Raw genomic sequence first — 23864 nt, 5'->3', positions numbered from 1 at the left:
GTCCAAAGAAGAGCAACAAAAATGATTAAAGGTCTAGAAAACATGACCTATGAGGAAAGATTGAAAAATTTGGGTTTGTTTAGTCTGGAAAAGAGAAGTCTGAGAGGGGACATGATGACAGCTTTCAAGTATGTAAAATGTTGTTACAAGGAGGAGGAAGAAAAATTGTTTTTCTTAACCTCTGAGGATAGGACAAGAAGCAATTGGCTTAATTTGCAGCAAGGGAGGTTTAGGTTGGACATTAGGAAAAACTTCCTAACTGTCAGGATGGTCGAGCACTGGAATAACTTGCCTAGGGAGGTTGTGGAATCTCCATAATTGGAGATTTTTAAGAGTAGGTTGGACAAACGCCTGTCAGGGATGGTCTAAATAATATTTAGTCCTGCCATGAGTGCAGGACTAGATCATAGAATCATAGAATATCAGGGTTGAAAGGGACCTCAGGAGGTCATCTAGTCCAACCCCCTGCTCAAAGCAGGACCAATTCCCAACTAAATCATCCCAGCCAGGGCTTAGTCAAGCCTGACCTTAAAAACCTCTAAGGAAGGAGATTCCACCACCTCCCTAGGTAACCCATTCCAGTGCTTCACCACCCTCCTAGTGAAAAAGTGTTTCCTAATATCCAACCTAAACCTCCCCCATTGCAACTTGAGACCATTACTCCTTGTTCTGTCTCAAGGTCCTTTCCAGTTCTATTATTCTCTGATTCTATGTTCTGCCTCCCTAAACTGCCCTTAAAGTTGTAACTGGATATAGTAGCCCTTCAGTGCTTAATTTGTGACAGGGTTCGCCAAGGCTGAGACCCGGCACCTCTAGGCTTGCCGTGTCCATTATGAAAGTAAAAAAATTGCTTGAGTCCTGGTACCTAATTGCTTGAGTCCCAGCACCTCTTTCACTACAAATGAAGCATAGGACTCCTTACTTCCTAATGAACGATGTGTAGTGCTGCTGCCGTTCCTCCTCATCTGCTGCCACCTTGTCAAAGGTGGCTGAATTCTGGAGACATCGCAGAGTGGCAAAAGAAAAGAAAAATGAAAAAGAGAAGGAAATCAACTAAACCGTGGACATCACAATTCCGTTGCATTTGCTGGATAAACAAGAGAAAAAGGGAGAGGAGGAAATGGGAAAAATGAAATTTCAACATGTTTTAAAGATAATATTTAGAAAAAAAAAAAAATCTCTTTCCAAATGAAAAGAACTTCAAAATGTGGAAAGTTTTCATGGAAGTGTCTTTTCCTTTTTTTCCAACCAGCTCTAGTTTCTAATACACACAAATTGGTACCAATCCAATAAACCACTCAGGGTGATTTAGGATCAGATTTTCAAAAGAGCACAGGCCCAGATTTCCAAGTGCTCAACAGCCGTAACTGGAATCAGATTTTCAACAGAGGCCAGCAAGCCTTTGAAAATCTGTCCCCAATTGTGAGTGCAGTACTCTTTTGGAAATCTGGTACTAAAAGAATGGAACTTGTGCTCCTAAATTACTAAGGGCTTGTCTACATGGGACACTCAGGAAAGTTAATTCAAATTAATTTTTGAAGTGGATTAGGGCTTGTCTACACTTGAAATGCTACAGCAGTGCAGCACTGTACCACTTCAGTGTAGACATGCCATCTCCTGAGAGGCAGTAGCTCTGTCAACCTAACATTGTCTACACCAGGGGTTAGGTCATCTTAGCTATGTCACTTAGGGATGTGGACTATTCACACCCCTGAGTGATGTAGCTTTAGTTCAACTGTGTTAAACCTCTGTGTGGGTGCGTTTATTCAGAATTAAAGTGGATGTGATTCGATTTAGCTTAATTCACTTCCAAAGTGAATCTGTCTTTCACTTCCAAAGTGAATTAAGCTAAATTAAGTCCATTTAAATTCTGAATAAAACTGTCCAATGGGTTTAATGCAGTTTACCTAATCCACTATAAATTCACTCCTTTAGTTAATTCAGAATAACTTTCCTGAATATCCCTGTGTAAACATGCCCATAGATGCTTATGAAAATTGCACACTTAAGAACATGCTTAACTTTAAGCATGAGTAGTTCCATTAAAATCAGTGGGACTATTCACATGTTTATGTGCTTTGCTGGATTTTGGCAATAGACTTATCTTAATAACTGTATAATTTATCCCTCATTAGTCCCCAAGGACATCAAAGGCACCAGTCCTCAATGAAGCAAACAGAACTGAAACACAATATTTAGCTCGACTGACTTTGAGATACTGAATAACTGCCCAAATAAGTTAGCAAAATTTTCTACAAGTGAAAACACCTTATATTTTGACTCCCCATATCTCACGTATGCTTTATACAATTTACTTCTGTCTTTCCAGAAAAATTCGAAGGCATATGCTCCAGTATGTGAAATTTCCAGCAGTTTGGTTTAGTTTCAGCTAAGTTATGTGTCAAATTCTAGTGTTTCATGGAAAGTTAGCTTCAGCCATAACTACGGAGAAAATGCAATTTTGTTTCCTTTACCTTGTCATCTATTGGCAATTTTCCCTTTTCTATTCCATCCAGGTCTGAGCTATCAGAGTTCAGGCAGCCACTATCAGTATGTGAGTCATTTGTGTACCTAGCATATATCTGTCACTCTAATGATTGTGTTTCCGTGAAAAGACTTTTACAAAAGGTGACTGGATCTCTAATTATAACCAGTCAGGAGACTCAGGCTTGTCCATCACTCACTTCCAGTGAAGTGAGGTACCTTATCCTACAGCATAGTTCTCATCAAGCATTAAGGTCAAGTTCTGGCAGAGCCAATATAAATGAGCCAGGTGTGTTGGATTAGCAGTGCTAGCATGTTGGTAGTCCATCATTTTCAAGAAGGGTATAGTGTAGCATTTAACCATGTCAGCACTTGTGAGTCGGTCTTTAGACACATCAGATTTCAAGGAAAAATAGAATTTTGTTTAGAAATGTACTTCAGGAGAAAAAGGCACCTATCTTATGGTTTGTCTACACGGCAACTTAGTGCATGGCCAGCCAGGGTGAGAATTAAGAAATACGCCAGGCTGCCCTTGGATTTCACTGCACTGTAGCAGCAGCAAGTTGGTGCACTATAGATACACACCCTGGCTTGCTGCACAGGAACTTGCCGAGAAGACCATCCCTTAGTTACCTTTGCCAGTAATTAATAATACCGCCAAAGTCAGCAGCTGCTCTTCACCCCGTGCCAAAAAGTAACCAAGCACAGTCAAATCAAACCCAAGCGCTAACCTTCTCCACTGCAGACATCAGCTTTTGTTATTCCAAAAGTGTAGGTAAAAAGATGAGCCGTGCAGAATGCCATGAAGATCAACAAATTCAGGCTACTTCTGATCTGGGGAGGTTCCAAAGTGGAGGTACCCTTATAGAGAACAACTTACCTCATGATTAATGGTATTGGAGAGAGTTGATAGAGTTAACAGTCTCAGCATGGGCACTTGACCTTCATCCATTGCCAGGAGGAGATCACCTGCTAATGCCGCTAGTGCGGTTACAGTCCAGTACCCAGGTGTGTAGCCAGATTTACAAGGCTCAAGGAGATCCGAGGCATCTAGGTGCTCAGAGAGTTCTCACTAGAACCTTTGCTATAATCTTAACCAAAAAGGAAGATTTGAAACTATGTGATTGTTAGACAGATTGTCATTGCCAAGTGGTGGTATTGTTATGCTGGAGAGTGATGGAGGCAATCACAGACCACACTGAAACTAATGGCTATGCTAGGTACCATTCATTCAGGCTAAACAGAATAAGCAATTAAGCTCCTTTGTTGAGTATATATATATAGCTGAAATAACTGAAACTACCGCCCAAGGTTCTGAGCCACATGGAAAGACCTGAGCAAGAACTAACTCAGGAAGAATAAGAATTCCCTGGGATTGATTGAAAACACCGGGGCTGGGCATTGATTGGGAGCCGATATCTATTTTGTCTGGTTTCTCATTTTGGTATTTGGATTGATTCTGTTCTAACAGAGGGGCCAAGTTAATTTTCACCATGAATCTGTCTTTCTAAAAAAGGCCTTACTGCTAGAGATGCACCAAAAATGCCTCAGAAAAACTAGAAGCTGATGAGTAATCTTGGATTGGAGACAGCACCTAGTTGGTAGCTGGGACACTAGACTGGGAGTTGGGAGATCAGGATTCTCTTCCTGGCTCTGACACTGACTTGCTTTGTGGCCTTGGACAAATCCCTTCTTTTCTCTTTGCCTCTGTTTCCCCTCACTTTGTCTATTTTGACTGTAATCTCTTTGGGATAGGGATTGTTTCTAATTACATCTTTGCATGCCTATCACAATGGGCCCTGACCTCAGTTGGGTAGTTAAATGCTATCACAGTATAAATGTTTGATGGATAGCCACTCCCAATTGAAACGATATTCAAATGCACCATCTCAGAAAAGTGTTTTAATGTCAGCCAGCATGGATTTGGGCAGAATGGTGATATCACTTCCGGAAGCATGTGGCACAATTCAGCTCCGAGTTAGTGGGTGCTATTCCAACTGCAGGGAAGGGAAAGAATGTGGCCCACGTTCTTCTACATGTAACACGGCCAGGAGTGACTTATGTATATTGCAGAGCTAATACACCCCAAACCAAGCCAGCATGTCAGAGGTGTCTGTTGATGGAGATGTGCAGGAAAATTAAAATCCTAGCTCATCTTCGCTAATGGCTTCAAACCAACTTTTCTTCTTCACAGCCAGCACTCTGGGCAGGACTCCCCACCTGAACATCTAGCCACCTGAATCTGCATTGCTGCTTAAGGCTCGTTCTTTTACTAATCACATGGCCAACGGGAAAACATTTGCTCCTGTGAGCATCCCCCTTTGACAGTCCTAGAGGGAACAATTTTTGACAAGCTGCCCCTCCCCTTCCCAGACTGACATGCCTGACGCACCTGTTCTTGTGGGCAGCGCAGTGACACAAAAAGAAGCCAAAGACACAGGGGGATCCAGCGGCAATGAGGAGGCAGAGATTTGAAAGCGAGGTTGGCTGGTTTGCAGGATGAGAGAAGAGCTGTGCCTGCAAAAGGAAGTAGATTTTTTTTTTTTTTTACTGAAGATTATGTTCCTGGTTAATATTTAAAAGCTAAGAGACTGAACAACTGAAAGACAGTGATCGTGTTTTCCTGGGAACCAGGAATCTGCTCCCGTGTTCCTGTCCATTTTACAAAATACAGAATTTTGCCCTGGTTTTGGACTCCACTGCAGCTTGGAGACCTGAGCGAGCCACTGGCCTGCTGAGTGGGGCTAGCTAGCCCGTGTGCATCAGGAACCTTAGTGTGTCACATGTTGTCAACCTTCTGTCCCCTCACAGACCTCCCTGTGAGCCCCCCCCCCCCCCCCCCCCATCCTTCTCTCGACAGAAGTCCTTTGGACCAGGACTGCTCCACATGTAAAGTGCCAGAGAAGTGAGGTGGCTTGACAGAGGAGCATGAGGAGTGGGCCTACCCCCATCTCTCTGCCTTTCACACCCACTCCCCGATGCCCATGGAAATTGCCAACTCTTGCCCCCATGAACATGAATGATGAAAGGCTGGAATAAAGCTGACTCACTTTGCAGGATTGCTCATTCCAGATGAAATTTATCCCAAGACAGAAGGCCTGCCCATGTCCCTATATACCACCTAAGATGGCATTGATGCATAGGGTCTTGTGTAGGTTGTCTATGGGATTTAGAACACAGGGTTGTCTCTAACTAGACATTTCTGAGCGGAAGTTACTTGTTCCTGACAGCCTTGGAGTGCTGTTGTGACAAACTGCTTTTGATATCACCCCATAAAAACCTCAAGCAAAAGGAGAAGGCAGGTATGGGAAGGAAGGGTGGCTGGCTATGGGACTGGCAGAGAGCTCAAAAGATCTGGGTTGGATTCTGAGCTGACCTACAATAATCTTGGGTGAGTCATTCATTATTATCGGTATTACTGTATATTGCACTGGGCTCTGTACAAACACAGGACAAAAGACAGTCCCCACCCCAAAGAACTTGAAAGCAAAGTATAAGACAAGAGACAACAAATGGATACAAACAGATGCAGGAGTACAAGGAAAAAATTCACCAGCATGATAAGCAGTAGTCTCAGCAGCCTAGCTCGGCTCCCATTTAGTTACCTAAATAAATAGCCAGATTTTCAGAAGTGTTCAGTTTGCTGGGTATGGAGCAATTTTGAAAACTTGCCCATAAGTGTTACTGTGGGAGCTGCAGAGTGCAGAGTTCTTTTGAAAATCAGCTTTTTATGTAGGTGCAAAAATGGGAGCTAAGCGCTTTTCGAATTTGGTCCCCAGCAGGGGTCGTGAGCCATTGAAAACCTGGCCCTTAAGCTCTGTGCCTCAATTTCCCCACCTATAAAATGGGGATAACAATCTTCATGGGGCTGTTGTGGAGATAAATACATTAAATGTTTGTTGAGGCCCTAAGATACCAGGATGACATAGGCCATACAAATGCACAGAATAGATAATGCATAGGAAATCTCAAAGCACGTTATAGTCCAGAGGGCAGATTACTACCATGAACTACGGAAGCTGATCTGATAAATTATTGGCATCTTATCATTCAATCTGACAACTTTGTCCAATAAATTATTTGCAAACAAATATTTTTCATTATTTGAAGCACTCTGAAGATGGTTGAATAATATCTGGCAAATAATTTGTTTGACTGAATTTGTTGTTGAATTATTTGTGAATATATTTATTTCATTATTCCTACCCAGCTTTCCCCAGAGTGGATGTTAACCTGGGAGGTTCTGTTCCTGCATTGGTTAAAAAACCATATGGCTGATTGCCTATGGTGAAGGGTGAAACTGTTTGTTTGCAGCTCACATACCACTTATCTGCGAATGGAGAACTTTGCTGAAATGGGCTGCGGTTCAGGCTATATACACATCAATATGGCCATAAAGAAGTATGTTTAACTGTGTAGCTGGCTTGCTACTGACATGATATAAAGATGCTGGAGTAAATATAAATAAAATTCTGTCCTTTGCCAGAATCTGATAGAGCAATATAGAAACTCCCCCAGGATAAACAGCTGCATCGGAATAAGCTTGTTCATCCATCTTTCAGTGTTACATTTTAATTGTCTCTTCTTTAAATTTCTTAGCACTCTGTTTTAAATAATGCTAAGTGTTTCTAAATTATACATAGCCCTGCAAGCCTAATCATAATAAATTTTGCTTTAAGGAAAAGGTAAGTACAATAATGAAATATTAAAGTGCTCTACTTAAATATTACCATATTTGATTTTTTTAAGGACTTAGAGTTCAAGGTGGCCACATTAATTCATGCTGTAAAGAGACACTATCAAGGAGTTTACAGGCAAATACATATAGTCATGAGACTGTTGTAGCATAACATGGTCATAGCTAAAGGTTTGATCCTGCTCCCCTTGCAATCAATAGCAAAACGCCCATTGACTTCAATGGGAGTAGAATCAGCCCAAATATATGCATGCTTGGATGTCTGTTTTCCCCCGACCCATGCACTGAACTGTGATTAACGTTAAAGTGAGTAAGTTCAGCCCTAGGCATTTTTCTGCCTTGGGCAAACTTCAATATGCGTATCCTTTCTGTTCTAGCTCATCTTCGTTGCTTTTACTTTTTCCTCGAGTTATTTGCTTGCAAGGTTTTTATTTGCTTGCAAGGTTTTTAACTTTAAAGACAAATGATCCGATGTTTAAGGCATTAGACCATGATTCACGGGATCTGGGTTCAGTTTTCAGCTCCGCCACAGAGTCACTGCATGTCCTTGGGCAAGTTATTTAATCTCCCTGAGCCTCAGTTCCCCCATCTTTAAAATTGGGTTGATAATATTTCCTTTCTCCCATACTCTGTTTATCTTGTCCAGCCCAGAAGGGTATCCAGAGCTTCCCTCCCACAATGTCTCCCTCCCTCAAGCCAGGCAGAAGGTGGTAAGGGTGTACCTCCCCTATCCCATGGAGGCTGGGACCACTGGAGTTCAGCCTGGCACTTTGGAAGAAAAGGTCCTGTGCTGAGCAAAGCAACAATTAACTACCCAGCACCTGCAGGCCCAGGTAGCAGCAATGGGAGAATCCTGAAGCTGTGGGAGGGGCAAGTGGGATCCAGTGGGTGGAGATAGCTTTAACTAGGAAGGAAAGATAAAACCTAGGGGAGGTTGACAAGTGCAGTGAGACACAGAGGGAGCTGCAGCCTGGATGGAGGGTGGAAGGAAACATAACGGCAGTACGACTCTCAGACTAGGGGAGACAGCAGAAGAGCATTTAGACATGAGTGTAAGAGCTAGATATGGGGAGAATCTGCTTTATTTATTCTTCATCTCCTGTCCTAACTTGTTGCACTCAGCAACATTACACATTTGACTCGTTTCACCCCAGAGTTGGTTGTGTTTCCGTGGAATTTTGTGCGTAGTTGCTGTGTAAAATTTGTTCAGCTTGTGAAGCAATTATGGATCCTTTGGGATGAAAGACACTATGCGCATGTAAGCCAATCTTATTTCTCATTGCCAGAGCTTTCTATTTTCCCAAATCATGTCCTTTTAACACCGCTCTGAATGTTTTATTGATAAAAAGAACATAATAACTGATGTCTCCTTTTGCCTTTTCTAATTCCTTTTGTCTATTTAGGGACTTGATGGAAAGTCTTGTTGGCTTGTTCTTCCCTCGCTTGTGGGACAGCACTTCACATTTGGCAATGGGTCAAGAGGACTAAGGGGCATGTCTACTTCTGCTCATGCTTCTTAAAGCTGCCAAACCAGGACCAATGAAGATGTTCACCAGGCTGCAGGTGCTTGCCCTTGCTTTGCTCTGCAAAGGAGTTTTCCTTTCCCTAAGTGACCATAACTTTTTAAGAAAGGAAATTAAGATAGAAGGAGACTTAGTCTTAGGTGGTTTATTCCCAATTAATGAAAAAGGCACCGGGACGGAAGAATGTGGGAGAATCAATGAAGACCGAGGCATCCAGCGCTTGGAGGCTATGTTGTTTGCCATTGATGAAATCAACAGAGACAATTACTTGCTCCCAGGAATTAAGCTTGGAGTTCATATTTTGGACACATGTTCAAGGGATACATACGCGTTAGAACAGTCTCTGGAGTTTGTCAGGGCATCTTTGACTAAAGTGGACGAAGCGGAGTATATGTGCCCCGATGGATCTTATGCCATTCAAGAAAACATTCCGTTACTCATTGCAGGTGTCATAGGTGGTTCTTATAGCAGTGTCTCCATACAGGTAAGACATTTCAAAACTTACACCCTCCAGAGAGAACTATTCATCTTGAGCTTCCCTGAAAGAAAAACCTACTAAATATGGTACAGATCATGGGTCACATTTGTTCCTAGAACCAATGAATTTACACCAAGGATGAATCTAAACCAAATTGATTTTTTTTTAAATCTGCTATAACTTAAATATGGGTAGGCTGGGCATTTCCTTTAGTGATGGTAGAACCTGTAGGAATGTGTGATTTTGAAAAAAATAGATAATATATTGTAAGATTTGACTTTACCAGAACTTTTTTGAATATCATGATTTTTTTAAATTTCAATTCACACCACTTAAGCCAACAGAAGTTTGTCCACTGTCTTCAATGCTCATTTGATGAGATCTTATATCTAGAAGCCACAATTTTAATGGGTTCTAAATTTGCAGTCCTTTCCTTATTAATGTGTGTTGTTCATGACAAGAATGTGTTCAAATCTCTGCTGTGTATGAATGGGGAAGGTGTCTGAAGAGGTGCCTATAAGGCTAAACGTTATAAGAAGTCTGAGTACAGCTGATTAGGTTTTAGCTGAATTAGAGAAGAAACCCTGACTTTTTGTTTTGTACATCAAGTGAATGCAAAGAACAAATATTTTCCTCCATTTTTTACAGAGATTCTGTCTGCTCCTCTACCTATCTAGCATGTCTACAGCATCTATTGCCATAGGATCAGGGTGCTGAGACTTCTTCCAAGCATCTTCTAAAATGTTCATCTCTTGCCTTGGAATGCAATACCCACCACTATAAAAATCCTCTTGCATCTTTGGCGGAGGCTGATCTATTTTCAGTTCTTTTCTGCTGAACCATAATATACCCTCCTTATTCACAAATGAGCACTGTCTTACTCCTCGAACAGTCCCATCTAAACAGATGGGACAACTTGCCAGTAAGGTGCTACACACTGTATTATATCAGTATCAAACAGGACGAAATCCTGCCCCGTGCTACTAGCAGAGAAAGAAGTCATAGGGAGCTTCATCTGTCCCTTGCAGAAACAGGACAAGATTTCAGTTAGTGCTAACTTCAACCAGCACTAAGCTAAGGACTGACTGTCACCCTAGCCAGCACACCAAGGCTCCACTGGCTTGGGAGGACAGCCAGGTCCCCATGCTAACATCCTAGAGTTTAGAATGGCCACTAAGTGAGAATACAGCCTCCTCTTTATGGTGCAGACTGTGGCCTGTTTGGCATGCACATGCAGGGGAGTTATGGGGTGAGGAGCAGCCTCTGGAAAGCTGCTACCCTCTCCCACATAAAGTGTGGGTTCGGCTTTGACTCTGCCCCACAATGTACCAGACAGCCATGCCAGGAGATGTATTCTGTGCCAGATATAGGGTTGGTGCAGGGCATGTTCCTCCCCACCAGAGCAGGGGAGAAATCAGGAAGCAGATTGTGACTCCTGAGTCCTGGGCTGCACCGTTGGAGGCTCTGCCCAATACACAGGCCTCGACAGTTTAGCCCTAAAGGAACATTCCTGAGACATCCTGCTGTGTGTTATCTGGATGGCCCTAGGAACTACTGCACTGCCAGCATCATTCCACCTCTTTGCCCCCAGCCTCTGGCACCTGCAAGGGCAGGATTAGGTCCGATGCCTTCTGAGGCACATGGGAAAGAGTGTGTGTCGCAATGATTATGGTAACAGCTGTGTCAGCCTCCCTAAGCTTTGGTTGTGGATGATGAAACAGCGGTAAGCTTAGTAATAATTGATACTCTATCGCTTCCGTTCACCCAGCAGCGCCTCTTGATTCTTGGGATGCTCCCATTGACATCAGTAGGAATGGACAAGCCAAGAGTTCAAGGAGTGTGAGTGCAGACGTCAAGAATTCCAAACATAGGGGCCTAAAGTTAAATAGCTGAATCCATATTTAGGCATCTCGCTAAGAAGGCCTGACCTTTAGAGGTGCCGCTCCCATTGGCTTCTGTGGGAGTTGTGGGCACTCAGCGCCTTTGAAAATCAGGCCATGTTCATGACTGGATGGGCCTGCATGTCAGAGGAACTGAGCACACAAAGGTCCCATGACTTCAGTTAGAAACAGAGACATTCAGATTTCGAAAATCAGGCCCACCACGTTTCTAAATATGGATTTAAATGTCTGACTTTAAGCACCCACGTTTGACCTCAAAGAATTAAGCAGCTACAGATCCACACCACAATTTCTCTGGGAAAGCCACAACATAATCTTTGCAGAGCCCTTTCAGACAGGAAAACATTTCTGTCTTTTGTGTCTTGTGAATTTGCTGTTGTATTTCTGAACATTCCCTCCTCCCCCACTAGATTTCTGTCTGGACAGCTGTCTGCCCAATCACTTCACGGTGCTCCCATTGTCAAATTTCTGCTTCTTTCATTATCCTTCCACTCAGGAAAGAGAATTCTTTGGTAAGTCAGCAATAAGCATATGTCCCCCAGAGCCAGTGTACACAACAGGCACTTTTTGCAGATAGCAGAAACTACAAGAGAATGTGAAATGCTTAATTTCTTGGTCAGACTTAATTATCATTAATGAAAACTGGTATAATTAGTCTTCAGATGCTGTATATAAATTAGCAATGAGCCCAATCCACACACAGCCTGATCCTGGAAAGCCCTTACCCAGGAGGTTAATATTTCATTACTCATGTGAGCAATCCCATTGCAGTCTATGGAACTACTTGCATAAGTTTGCATGATTTAAGGTTTGGGATTGGGCCCAGAGTTTCATCCAGATTTGGAGATGGATTCTCCAAAGTTCAGGGATGTTCACGTCAGGGCTTGGTTGGTTCCTAGCTCAGACATCCTGGTCTCAGCTAATCTACAGCAGGATTTTTTGACATGTAGTGATCATTAAAGAGTCTATGTTAAGTTCCGTTTTAAGTGAGGGGGGGAAAGGGGAGCCCAATCTCCATACGTGGGCACTTTAATACTATGTCCAAATGCCACATTTAGACACTCAGGTCAGCACTTACAGGAATTTACACGTGTAAGTGGTGATTCAAGTGTCCAGATACTGGATTTGTATGTCCAGATTCACATCCACTTTTGAAAACTGGACCGACCTGCTGTCTTTAATGTAGGAGTGAGACCCATTCACCCTACCACCAAGGTTTCTTTCTTAGGAGTATAAAGACATTGATTTAAGTGGACTATATGCTGTGCATTTCCATATTGGACAGTAGGTATTTCCACAACAATATAGAGCTCGATCCTGCCAGAAAATGCCTCCACGCTGCAGATCCATAACATTTCCTGGGATACAACCATGAAAGTTATTTCTGAAGTAAGCCCTTCCTTAGTGGCAGAACAATGTCAGAGCAGCCTCTCTATGCTGCCTTCATCTCAGGGCGCAGAACTTTTTGCTAGGCCCAGTACAACTGCGACATGTAGCAACCAGGCTTTGGGGAATGATTAGGGGCATATCACTGAGCCTGTTAAGAGCCCCCACATCTATACCTAGGAATGGGGGTCTTCCTTTACTGCCTAAATGACTGTTATAATTCTGGGAGGGAAATTCAGAGAGAGACTGTGGTGATAAGGCGGTGTTCTCTCCTTGACTGACAGATCTCTTCAACCATGCAAGTCTGCCAGCAAAAGTGGGAAAAGAGGACGTATGGCCTGAAAACTTATCCCCTTCACAAACAAACAAACAAATCTACAGCCATCCAATCAGAGACCATAAAGAATATGTGACCTGTGTAACCAATCAAAATAGCATGAATTACAGATTCTCAATACTTACAAAGAAGGGTCAGTGACAAAAAAAATTGCTTCTTCTATTTCTCCTTCACTAGGAAGCTCGACTGGTTCCTCCAAGGTCTGAACCCAGAAACCAGAGCTTTCATCACCTCTTGGCTGGGTCACTAGCTCATTTTAAAGGTGGCAGTATTGCAGAGACTGCAGCTCAATCAAATCAGTATCTTAAATGTCTGTATACTAATGCAAGAAGTATGGGGAATAAGCAGGAAGAACTCAAAATGCTAGTAAATAAACATAACTATAACATAGTTGGCATCACGAAGACTTGGTGGGATAATACGCATGACTGGAATATTGGTATATCTTGCTCAGGAAGGATACGCAGGGGGAAAAGGGAGGAGGTGTTGCCTTATATATTAAAAATGTATACACTTGAACTGAGGTTGAGATAGAAATATGAGACAGACTTGTTGAAATTCTCTGGGTAAGGATAAAAGAAGTAAAAAGCAAGGGTGAAGTCATGGTAGGGGTCTATTACAGACCACGAAACCAGGAAGAAGAGGTGGATTAGGCTTTTTTTAAACAACTAACAAAATCATCCAAAGCGCAGGACTTGGTGGTGATCATGGACTTCAACTACCCAGACATCTGTTGGGAAAATAACACAGCAGGGCACAGATTATCCAACAAGTTCTTGGAATGTATTAGAGACAATTTTTAGAAAGCTAGTAAGGGGGGAGGCTGTTCTAGATTTGATTTTGACAAATAGGGAGGAACTGGTTGAGAATTTGAAAGTGGAAGGCAAGATGGGTGAAAATGATCATGAAATAGTAGAGTTCACGATTCTAAGAAATGGTAGGAGGGAGAACAGCACAATAAAGACAATGGATTTCAAGAAGGCAGACTTTAGCGAACTCAGGGAGTTGGTAGGTAAAATCCCATGGAAAGCAAGTCTAAGGGGAAAAACAATTGAAGACAGTTGGCAGTTTTTCAAAGAGACATTATTAAGGGCACAAGAGCAAACCATCCCACTGTGTAATAAAGATAGGAAGTCTGGCAAGAGACCACCCTGGCTTAACAAGGAGATCTTCAATGATCTAAAACTCAAAAAAGAGTCCTACAAAAAGTGGAAACTTGGTCAAATTACAAAGGATGAATATCAACAAATGACACAAGTATGTAGGGACAAAATTAGAAAAGCCAAGGCACCAAACGAGATCAAACTGGCTAGGGACATAAAAGGAAACAAGAAAACATTCTACAAATACATTAGAAGCAAGAGAAGACCAAGGACAGAGTAGGCCCGTTACTCAATGAGGGGGGAAAGACAATAACAGAAAATGTGGAAATGGTAGAGGTGCTTAATGACTTCTTTGTTTCGGTTTTCACCAAGAAGGTTGGTGGCGGTTGGACGTCTAACATAGTGAATGGCAGTGAAAATGTGGTAGGATCAGAGTCTAAAATAGGGAAAGAACAAGTCAAAAATTACTTAGACAAGTTAGATGTCTTCAAATCACCAGGGCTTGATGAAATGCATCCTAGAATACTCAAGAAGCTGACTGAGGAGATATCTGAGCCATTAGCAATTATCTTTGAAAAGCCATGGAAGACGGGAGACATTCCAGAAGACTGGAAAAGGGCAAATATAGTGCCCATCTATAAAAAGGGAAATAAGGACAACCCAGGGAATTACAGACAAGTCAGCTTAATTTCTATTCCCGGAAAGATAATGGAGCAAATAATTAAGCAAACACCTAGAAGATAATAAGGTGATAAATAACAGTCAGCATGGATTTGTCAAGAACAAATCATGTCAAACTAACCTGATAGCTTTCTTTGACAGGGTAACAAGCCTTGTAGATGGGGAGAAGCGGTAGATGTGATATATCTTGACTTTAGTAAGGCTTTTGATACTATCTCGCATGACCGTCTCATAAACAAACTAGGGAAATACAACCTAGATGGAGCTACTGTAAGGTGGGTGCACAACTGGTTGGAAAATGGTTCCCAGAGAGTAGTTATCAGTGGTTCACAGTCATGCTAGAAGGGCATAACGAGTGGGGTCCCGCAGGGATCGGTTCTGGGTCCAGTTCTGTTCAATATTTTCATCAATGATTTAGATAATGGCATAGAGAGTACACTTATAAAGTTTGCGGACGATACCAAGCTGGGAGGTGTTACAAGTGCTTTGGAAGATAGGGTTAAAATTCAAAATGATCTGGACAAACTGGAGAAACGGTCTGAAGTAAATAGAATGAAATTCAATAAGGACAAATGCAAAGTACTCCACTTAGGAAGTAACAATCAGTTGCACACATACAAAATGGGAAATGACTGCCTAGGAAGGAGTACTGCAGAAAGGGATCTGGGGGTCATAGTGGATCACAAGCTAAACGTGAGTCAACAGTGTAACACTGTTGCAAAAAAAGTGAACATCATTCTGGGATGTATTTGTAGGAGTGTTGTAAGCAAGACACGAGAAGTAATTCTTCTGCTCTAATTAGGCCTCAACTGGTGTATTGTGTCCAGTTCTGCAAGCCACATTTCAGGAAGGATGTTGACAAATTAGAGAAAGTCCAGAGAAGAGCAACAAAAATGATTAAAGGTCTAGAAAACATGATCTATGAAGGAAGATTTAAAAAATTGGGTTTGTTTAGCCTGGAAAAGAGAAGACTGAGAGGGGACATGATAACAGTTTTCAAGTACATAAAAGGTCATTACAAGGAGGAGGGAGAAAAGTTGTTCTTCTTAACCTCTGAGGACAGGACTAGAAGAAATGGGCTTAAATTGCAGCAAGGGTGGTTTAGGTTGGACATTAGGAAAAACTTCCTAACTGTTAGAGTGGTTTATCACTGGAATAAATTGCCTAGGGAGGTTGTGGAATCTCCATTATTGGGGATTTTTAAGAGCAAGTTGGACAAACACCTGTCAGGGACGGTCTAGATACTATTTAGTCCTGCCTTGAGTGCAGGGGCCGGGACTAGATGACCTCTCGAGGTCCCTTCCAGTCCTATGATTCTATGATTCATGCAGACTGTGGCAGCCCATATCAGCAATGGGTATGGCTGCTGTGAGCAGTTGGGGCTGTCAGGAAATAAAGATTATTGTTATCCACTGGAAAATAGGCAGGATGTAATTAGAATAGATACATAGATGATAAGTATTACAAAACTGTAATTTAGCCATGAAAATGAAATTAACAACATACAAAAAAGCACTGTGGAGCTTTCATGACCACATGTGATCTCAGTTCTGTGGATCATCCAACAATCAGAACATTCAACCGTGTGGTATTGGGGACTGTAGCTTTAAGGGCTGAGCTTCCCAGACAGAGAGTCTAGGCAAGACGCTATGAAGCTATTGTTATGCTCAGCCAGTTGGAACCACACACAGAAAAAAGCAGTGAGTAGTCCCTGAATACCACAAACAGCACAGTACCCATAATACCAAGCTACTGCTTTCATACGTAGCTATCATGATTATGGGAGCATTAAATATGCATGGATCAGTTTCCCAAACTGTGGTCTACAGACAGCTGACTAGACACGTGGTGCTGGCTCCTTCTCCTTGTTTCTAAATTATATATTTTTTTAAGCTAAAAAGGATCGGATTTCAAAGTTGCCTAAGGGAGTCGGACTCCAGCTCCCCGTGGATTTGCTTAACTCCCTTTGGCTCCTTTGCAAATTACAGCCTAAATTATTTCCTAGCAGTGCTTTTCCAGATAAGCATTTGCTGCAGTTGTCATAGGGGAATTATATGATTGTGAATGGGAATGGAGATGGTGCATGCAGTCATGAATGGGAGGCAAGGTGATCTGCAGTGCCATGAATGAGGAGAGGTAACCAAGAGACAATCAGTCTATTAAGATTTGACCTGCGCTTTGAATGGGCTTGGAAGGATTCGATTTTTATTGGTAAATGTCAATCAAAGTCAATTTCACCATACAAACACAAACTGAAGGAAAAAATATGTCCATCAATAGTAATCGAAATGTACAGATACACACAGTAAGAAAAATACTGCATGAGAAATTATTAGAGTTTGATTTAAGGCTCTTTACTTTGCATATTGCGACAGATGATGTTGACAGTTTATGTCTTCATGGTGATCAACCCGTAACTTTTTGAATCTCAGTGTGTACAGTCATGGAATAACTAATGTCTGGTCTGCCCCAGTTTCTGACCCTCCTCCATAATTTCTCACAACAGGGAAAATTTAAATCAATTAAAAAAAATTAAAATGCTTAAAATAAGCATTGATATTATCTGTTGAAATGATAAAAGAATAAAAATCAAATTCTGCCAAACCTGATGTGAACAAGGTAGGGCTACCCTGGCATAACTCACACATACTCCGTGTGGCCCACTGGCCCCCTGCAATGGTGCCTGAGCCACAGACAAAGGTTGGTGAGCCTGATACACCCCTGACTAACAGAAGCAATTCTTTTAGCTCATGCAGGAGAGCCTCATGCTTTAAGATCCAGAAATCCCAGAATCAGTCCCTGCTGCTGACAACTACAGAGGGGCATCATGTTCCAGACATGGTGCGCATTAGGCATAGGCAGACTGCTGACTCCCAGCGAAGGATCTCCCCTACTAATTGCTCACACAAACATCTAGGTTTTCCTTGAAGGTCTCTTACTGATGTGCTGACAGCTTACACGAGCTGACACCATCACTGGCTGAGGTTAAATGGCTGCAGGCCGCATATGCAAAGACTCACTGTGTTATCACAGGGACAAAAAATTCTGGTTAGAGACAGTTCCGCTCCTCCATTAAATATTTTCTCTCCCCGCATCCTCCTCCTTTTTATTAATTACTGGGGATATTTGTATACAAATAAGTTAGCTGGGCCTGATACATCTCTCAGGTAAACCTCTATCTCCATTGAAGACAATTGTGTAAACATGGGACAAATGAGATCAAAATCAGGCTGTTTGTTCTGAAGGGACCCCTTGATTCCTGGTGTACATTTCCCAGGTGATGTCATGATGCTGTTTAAGACCTTGCCTATCTAGAGGGCTATAATGGCCGCTAGTGAATATGTAGCTAGATGTTTACAGCTTAATTTCTAAGACTTCTGGCAGAAGAAAACGCTAAATAAAGGCATTTTTCTTTGTTTGTGGGGTTGCTTTTTCTTAATTATTCCCTTTTGGCAGGAATGTTGTTAGATGGAATACATTAATGAACAACAATAAGCAACTTAACCAACGTTATAGAGATTTAGTTACAGCTGATTGCTCCTTCATTCCTCTGCGTAATTCATATGCCGTACATGGGGCTGGGTGGGCTGGGACTCCTAACAGCATCTGGCTCTGTGTGTTTGATTCTGAAGTTATAGTTCAATGGTTAAATTGGAACAGCAACACTCGTGCATTGTAGTTATGCTCTCAGGACGAGATCCTCTAGTCCAGGTGAGCTGTGCACAGAGCAGAACCCAAACGTATGAGAGAAGATAACCCTAAGCCACCTTCCTATCTTAGGTACTTGTAGAGCCCCCATTACTGTGGATCTGAGTGTCTCACAGTCTTTAGTGTACACACCTGTGAAGTACTATTTTCCCTATGTTACTGATGGGGAACTGAGGCACAGGCTCAGACTGCACGGCAGATATGCCTGCATGTGTTTTCCAGCGTGAGCAGACATTCCCACACTAACGCTGATCGACCTTGAACTGTAGCTACAGCAGCCTTGAATAAGATCCCACCGGAAATGCTGGCTCCATACTCAGGTGGCTAGCTTCTCTCGCTACTTGTGCCACTGTGGCTACACTTCTACCTTTAGCACACTGGTTTGATCAGACCTGGCACGGGTATGTCTACACACATGGAAATTAAATTAACCCTTCCGGTGGTGGCCTAGTGTTATGCTGCCTGGTATGGGACATAGCAAAGAGCGCCAAGCTCAGGCCAGACTGCCAAAATATAGGGCACGTACCCTAAACTGGTGGTACATGCTCTCCTAAGATTTCATCAAGCCAGTAACAAAAGTGAACTCTTGTATTACTGCACTACTTCACAGAGAGCACATAACAGACCCCTAGGCACTCCAACCCCTGGTTACCACCCAGACAGCTGGACTTAGTGATGAAAGGTTATTAAAATCAAAATTCACCACACGTTAGGTTCTTCCAATCCCAAAGTCAACACGTACTTTGAGAATCTCACCAAATACCACAATGCAGTCAATCTTAAGTAAACCAACTAAACATTTATTTAAAAAAAAAAGAAAAGGAGAGCCTTATTAAATGATTAAAGGAATCATATACATTACAATTGATTTCAGAGTCTGTAGGTCAGGATAATAGCAGTGATGGTCATTCTGCTTGCTTGCAATAAGTCTCTCTGGATCACCCAATAAGATTGAGGGTCATCAGTCCTTTATTGAAAGCTTCCCTCTTGTTGGAAAATCATAGTCCAGAGAAATGGAGCAGGATTGAAGGCAAAGAATGATGTCACAGTCTGCAATTTATACCCCTTAGTCCAGGTGCATGGAAAGTTACTGGCACAAACATGGAGTCCTGGGTCACATGTGTCTTGCTGAGTCATGAGGCATTCATTGCCTACCTGCTGCCTGAAGCAACCCAGGAGGGGGTCCCTGGAAGAGCTGATTGCCCTTAAAGCGCAATCAATGCATGGCTGGCCAGTCTAGATGTAAATCTGCCTTGTGGGTGTTACCCAGAAACACAACAGGTTTGAGATACAAACACGTAGCAAATATTTATAACTTCAGCGACAATGCTGATATGTGGATTTAAACAGGATAATAATACTTAGCAGACTATAACTTTTCTATTGATACCTTACAAGACATATTCTGTACAAGATTTATCACAATTGTGCAACAGTCGTGTTACATTAGTGTAACCATGGTCACTTTTCTTTTATACAGTGTCACCCCCAGCCAGAGCCTACGTAACTTTGAACAAGATCACAAGGAAAGTGGAGGCGGGGTGTAGGGAAGTGAACCCAAGTCTCCTAAATCAGCACCCTCACTTCTGAACCATCCTTCTTTTTTTCCCTTTACTACTCCCTCGTTTGTAGAGCTGGTTTGGCCCTTGGTGACCTTAGAACAGCTTGAAGGTTCTCAGCTGAAAGTTGTTTGATGGCCTGTGTGAAAGGAGTTGGTGTTCTCAGTCCAGATCACAAGTAGTGCGCAAGAAAGAATAGTTCTGAACTACGATATAGGAACAGAGCCTACACCCGTTTTTTACTCATGATGAGACTTGACACAAACCCAGGTCACTGAGTCCCTCACTCTCATGAGCACTACATTTACTCACAAGTGTTTTGAAGGAAAAGCAGCCTTGTTGTAGGGAACATCTGCTTCAACTCTGTCATGCACATTGCTCCTTTGCAAATCAATTTTCCCTATTATCTACCTACCTAAAATGACCTCTTACACACTTTTAAATATATATATATATTTAGATGAAGAAAAATAGCATGAAAAGGCCAAACATGAAAAGTAATTGAAGGCATTATCATTGCATACAGGGATAAATGTGTTTGCTGGCCACAGTCTGACCTACATTTGCCCCTGAAAACACTGCAAACAAAACAGTTTAAAAGCTACTTGGAAGGTATATTGGCAGCTGTGCCTGTTTCTTAGAAAACCTGGGTCCTTGTCTCTGCCACTGGCTCACCATGAGATCATGGACGAGTTACTTACCCTGCCTGTGTAAAATGTAATTTCTAGTACCTACCTTTCGTTCCAGGAGTGCTGTGAGGCTAAATTCATTAAGGTTTGTAAAGCGCTATGAGATTCTCAGTGGAAGTAGTGTTATCTAACAAGATGTCTCATATGTTAATTGAATGTGACCTGACACATGGTAAAGCAATTGTATATTATAACACTATTGTAGCATTTTTCGTACCAAAGTATCCCACAATGCTTTCCAATTATATACATGTATTTACATATAACCGAGCACTGTACAGTATGTTGGTGATAAAGAAAAGGGGAATTTTTGACCAAAGACATTAGAGCAAACCCCATCTCTAGCCAAAAGTGCCATGGTATATTCGATGCCCGCACAGGGTAGCTGTAACCCACACACCTTCTGGGTGTGGTGTTCTGTCCCATCTAGTGGCACCAAGACCACTTAGAGAGAGAGAGAAAGTGAGTCTGCTCTACAGCCTTAGCTAACAATCAGTTGGCTTTTAGCTCATGCTATAGAGGCTCATGCACTAAGCTCTAGAGGTTCCCGGTTCGATTCTGTCCGCCGGTGACTGGGGTCTATCGGCGTTACAAGTGGGGGCTTGTCCGGGATTTCAACTGGGAAGACTCTCAAGCTTAGGATGCGCTGCCTCAGCTAGGGGAAGTATGTAACCCACACACCTCCTGGGTGTGGTGTTCTGTCCCATCTAAAAAAAGAACAGGAGTAAAAATCTCTCAGGTGCAGAGGACTTTTGAGAAATTTAGAGTAAGGATATTTGTAAAAGAGGGATGACTAGTCTTGTGGTTAAGGTTGTCCTCTGGGATTTTGTAGACAGAGATTTAATTCATGTGCTATCACAGAGACGGCCTGTGTTTACTGTCTGGAGTAGATGCAGGGTGGTGATTCACAAAGACGAAGGAAGCCCAAGAGAGTTTTCAAAGGTGGTGGTGGTGGGGCACTAAGAGACAATAGCCTAGGATTGCTATGGTCTGTGGTCAGAAGACAACTTGGGGTCAAAATCTGAAGTGACTTGGTTATGCCATTTTTTATTTAGATTTAATTGGTATGATTTGCTTTAGGAAAATTCTTCTAACATTTTTATTGGGCCATATTCCAAGACTGGCTATACTAGAACTTTAAATTTGGTTTATTCAAGATTACTAGCGCACAGTGGAAACAGATCTACCCCCTTTCAGTCACATGAGACCCATTGCAACTGACCAGCAAGACATAGCTGTGATGGGTTTGGTCACAGAGACCACCTTGGGACTGTCACCTGACATGCTGAAATTACCTCTGAGCCCATTTTCCAGGCCAGCTTGGGACTCCAGAACCCTGCCTTGTTGAGCCAGACATGCTAGCCTGCTGCAACACAGACCCAGGTCTGGTCCACACCCCCAAAGCTTCAGGCTTTAACCAAAAACTGCTCAGCAAATCACCTATCTCCAGCACCCAGACACCCAGCTCCCAATGGGATCCAAACCCCAAATAAATCCATTTTATTCTGTATAAAGCTTATACAGGGGAAACTCATAAATTGTCCACCCTCTATAACATGGATAGAGGTATGCACAGCTGTTTGCTCCCCAGGTCTTAATCACTTACTCTGGGGTTCATTAATAAACAAAAGTGATTTTATTAAGTATAAAAAGTAGGATTTAAGTGGTTTCAAGTAATAACATACAGAACAAAGTAAGTCACCAAGAAAAATAAAACAAAAACACGCAAGTCTAAGCCTAATACATTAAGAAACTGATTACAGGTAAAATCTCACCCTCAGAGATGTTCCAATAAGCGTCTTTCACAGACTAGACTCCTTCCTAGTCTGGGCCCAATCCTTTCCCCTGGTACAGTCCTTGTTAGTTCCAGCAGTCATCTTAGGTGGAAACTAGGGGTTTTCTCATGACTGGAAGCCTCCTTTGTTCTGTTCCACCCCCTCTTATAGCTTTGGCACAAGGCCGGAATCTTTTGTCTCTCTGGGTACCCACCCCTCCTTCTAAATGGAAAAGTACCAGATTTAAGATGGATTTCAGTATCATGTGACATGGTCACATGTCCTGTGAGACCCCAGCCTCCATTCTTCCTGGACTGCCCTACACGTATATAGGAAGGCTTGCAGGTAAATAAACCATGTACAACCAATTGTCCTAGTCAATGGGAGCCATCAAGATTCTAAGCCACCATTAATGGCCCACACTTTGCATAATTACAATAGGACCTCAGAGATATACTTCATATTTCTAGCTTCAGATACAAGAATGATATATGCATACAAATAGGATGAACACACTCCGTAGATTATAAGCGTTGTAATGATACCTTATAAGAGACCTTTTGCATAAAGCATACTCCAGTTACATTATATTCACATTCAAAGCATATATTCATAAAGCATATGGAGTGTAACATCACAATGGAAACAAAGAAGAACATATCTTTCCTCTTCTCCTTCCAGATACGATCCAAGAGCAACACTGTCTCATAGCTACCCGTATGATCTGGATAGATTGATAGTAACACATTTACGTGTAATAACTGCCCACTAGCAAGGGAAATGGCAGTGTGTAAAAAAGCGGTACATTGCACAACATAAATCTCCTAGCAAGTGCAATTAGGGATTATTATCATTATTTACTATTTATATAGCACTGTAGGAGAACATGGCACTGTATAGTTGGAGAGCCATGCCAAACAAATAACAGGCCACCACCCTGGGGGGAGGGGGGGGCACTGACTAGAACAGTACAGAACAAAGAGCACAATACAGTAAAGAAAGGGGAGGGGGTGGGAGGGTGTCACAGCAACTGGAGCGTGTCACCGAACAGGAGGGGCTTGAGGTGTTTCTTTGGAGGAGGAGGCTTTGTATAAATTCATTTGAAGGCTGCTCCGAGCATAATGGGATATTCAGTCACATGCCTAATTAGGCCCTTGAAAAACCGAATCACATTGTGCCGGGACAGGACACTCCAATCCCACCAGTATAAATGCCAAGATTGGATATGCTCCAACCAAACAGTGGTCCTGGTGGCACTGGGTCAAATTCTCGGCTGGTGTATATGGGCACAGCTATACTGAAGCCAGTGGAGCCAGCCCTTTTGCAGCAGCAGTGAATACAGTTCATTATGCCTCCGGAAGGACTTGGGGCAAGTGAATGGGGCAGCAGGACTTCAGGATCCCTCCAGTGCATTGATGCCACCAGAGATAGAAACAGGAGTGGACCTGTAGCCTCTGCTAGATACCCCATTTCCTCCAGGGCAACTCACACTACAACCGCCATTGTTTGGTGCTTCATAGGTATGTTTGGTTCAAATTCATAAT

The 23864-nt window shown here is 42.5% G+C and overlaps 1 protein-coding gene across 6 annotated transcripts in view; it reads left to right on the top strand.

Annotated features, from left to right (window-relative positions):
* The window catches only part of GRM3 (glutamate metabotropic receptor 3), a 157047-nt gene that overhangs the window by 96636 nt on the left and 36547 nt on the right, over positions 1–23864 (top strand). For 4 of the 6 annotated variants that reach the window (XM_005304499.5, XM_005304498.5, XM_005304497.5 and 1 more), the window contains exon 2: positions 8584–9187. The exons of 1 other annotated variant lie outside the window; for it this stretch is intronic. In XM_005304499.5, coding sequence (XP_005304556.2) covers positions 8690–9187 — 498 coding nt within the window. In that variant the 5' untranslated portion in view covers positions 8584–8689. Of the gene's footprint in view, positions 1–4946; positions 5876–8583; positions 9188–23864 lie in introns of those variants that run through there. One more of the 6 variants, XM_065553533.1, reaches the window with a different exon arrangement.

Source organism: Chrysemys picta, chromosome 1 (genome assembly GCF_011386835.1).
Source record: "Chrysemys picta bellii isolate R12L10 chromosome 1, ASM1138683v2, whole genome shotgun sequence".
NCBI lineage: Eukaryota > Metazoa > Chordata > Testudines > Emydidae > Chrysemys > Chrysemys picta.
Note: the sequence above shows the minus strand (reverse complement) of the source record. Positions and strands in the feature narration are given on the sequence as shown.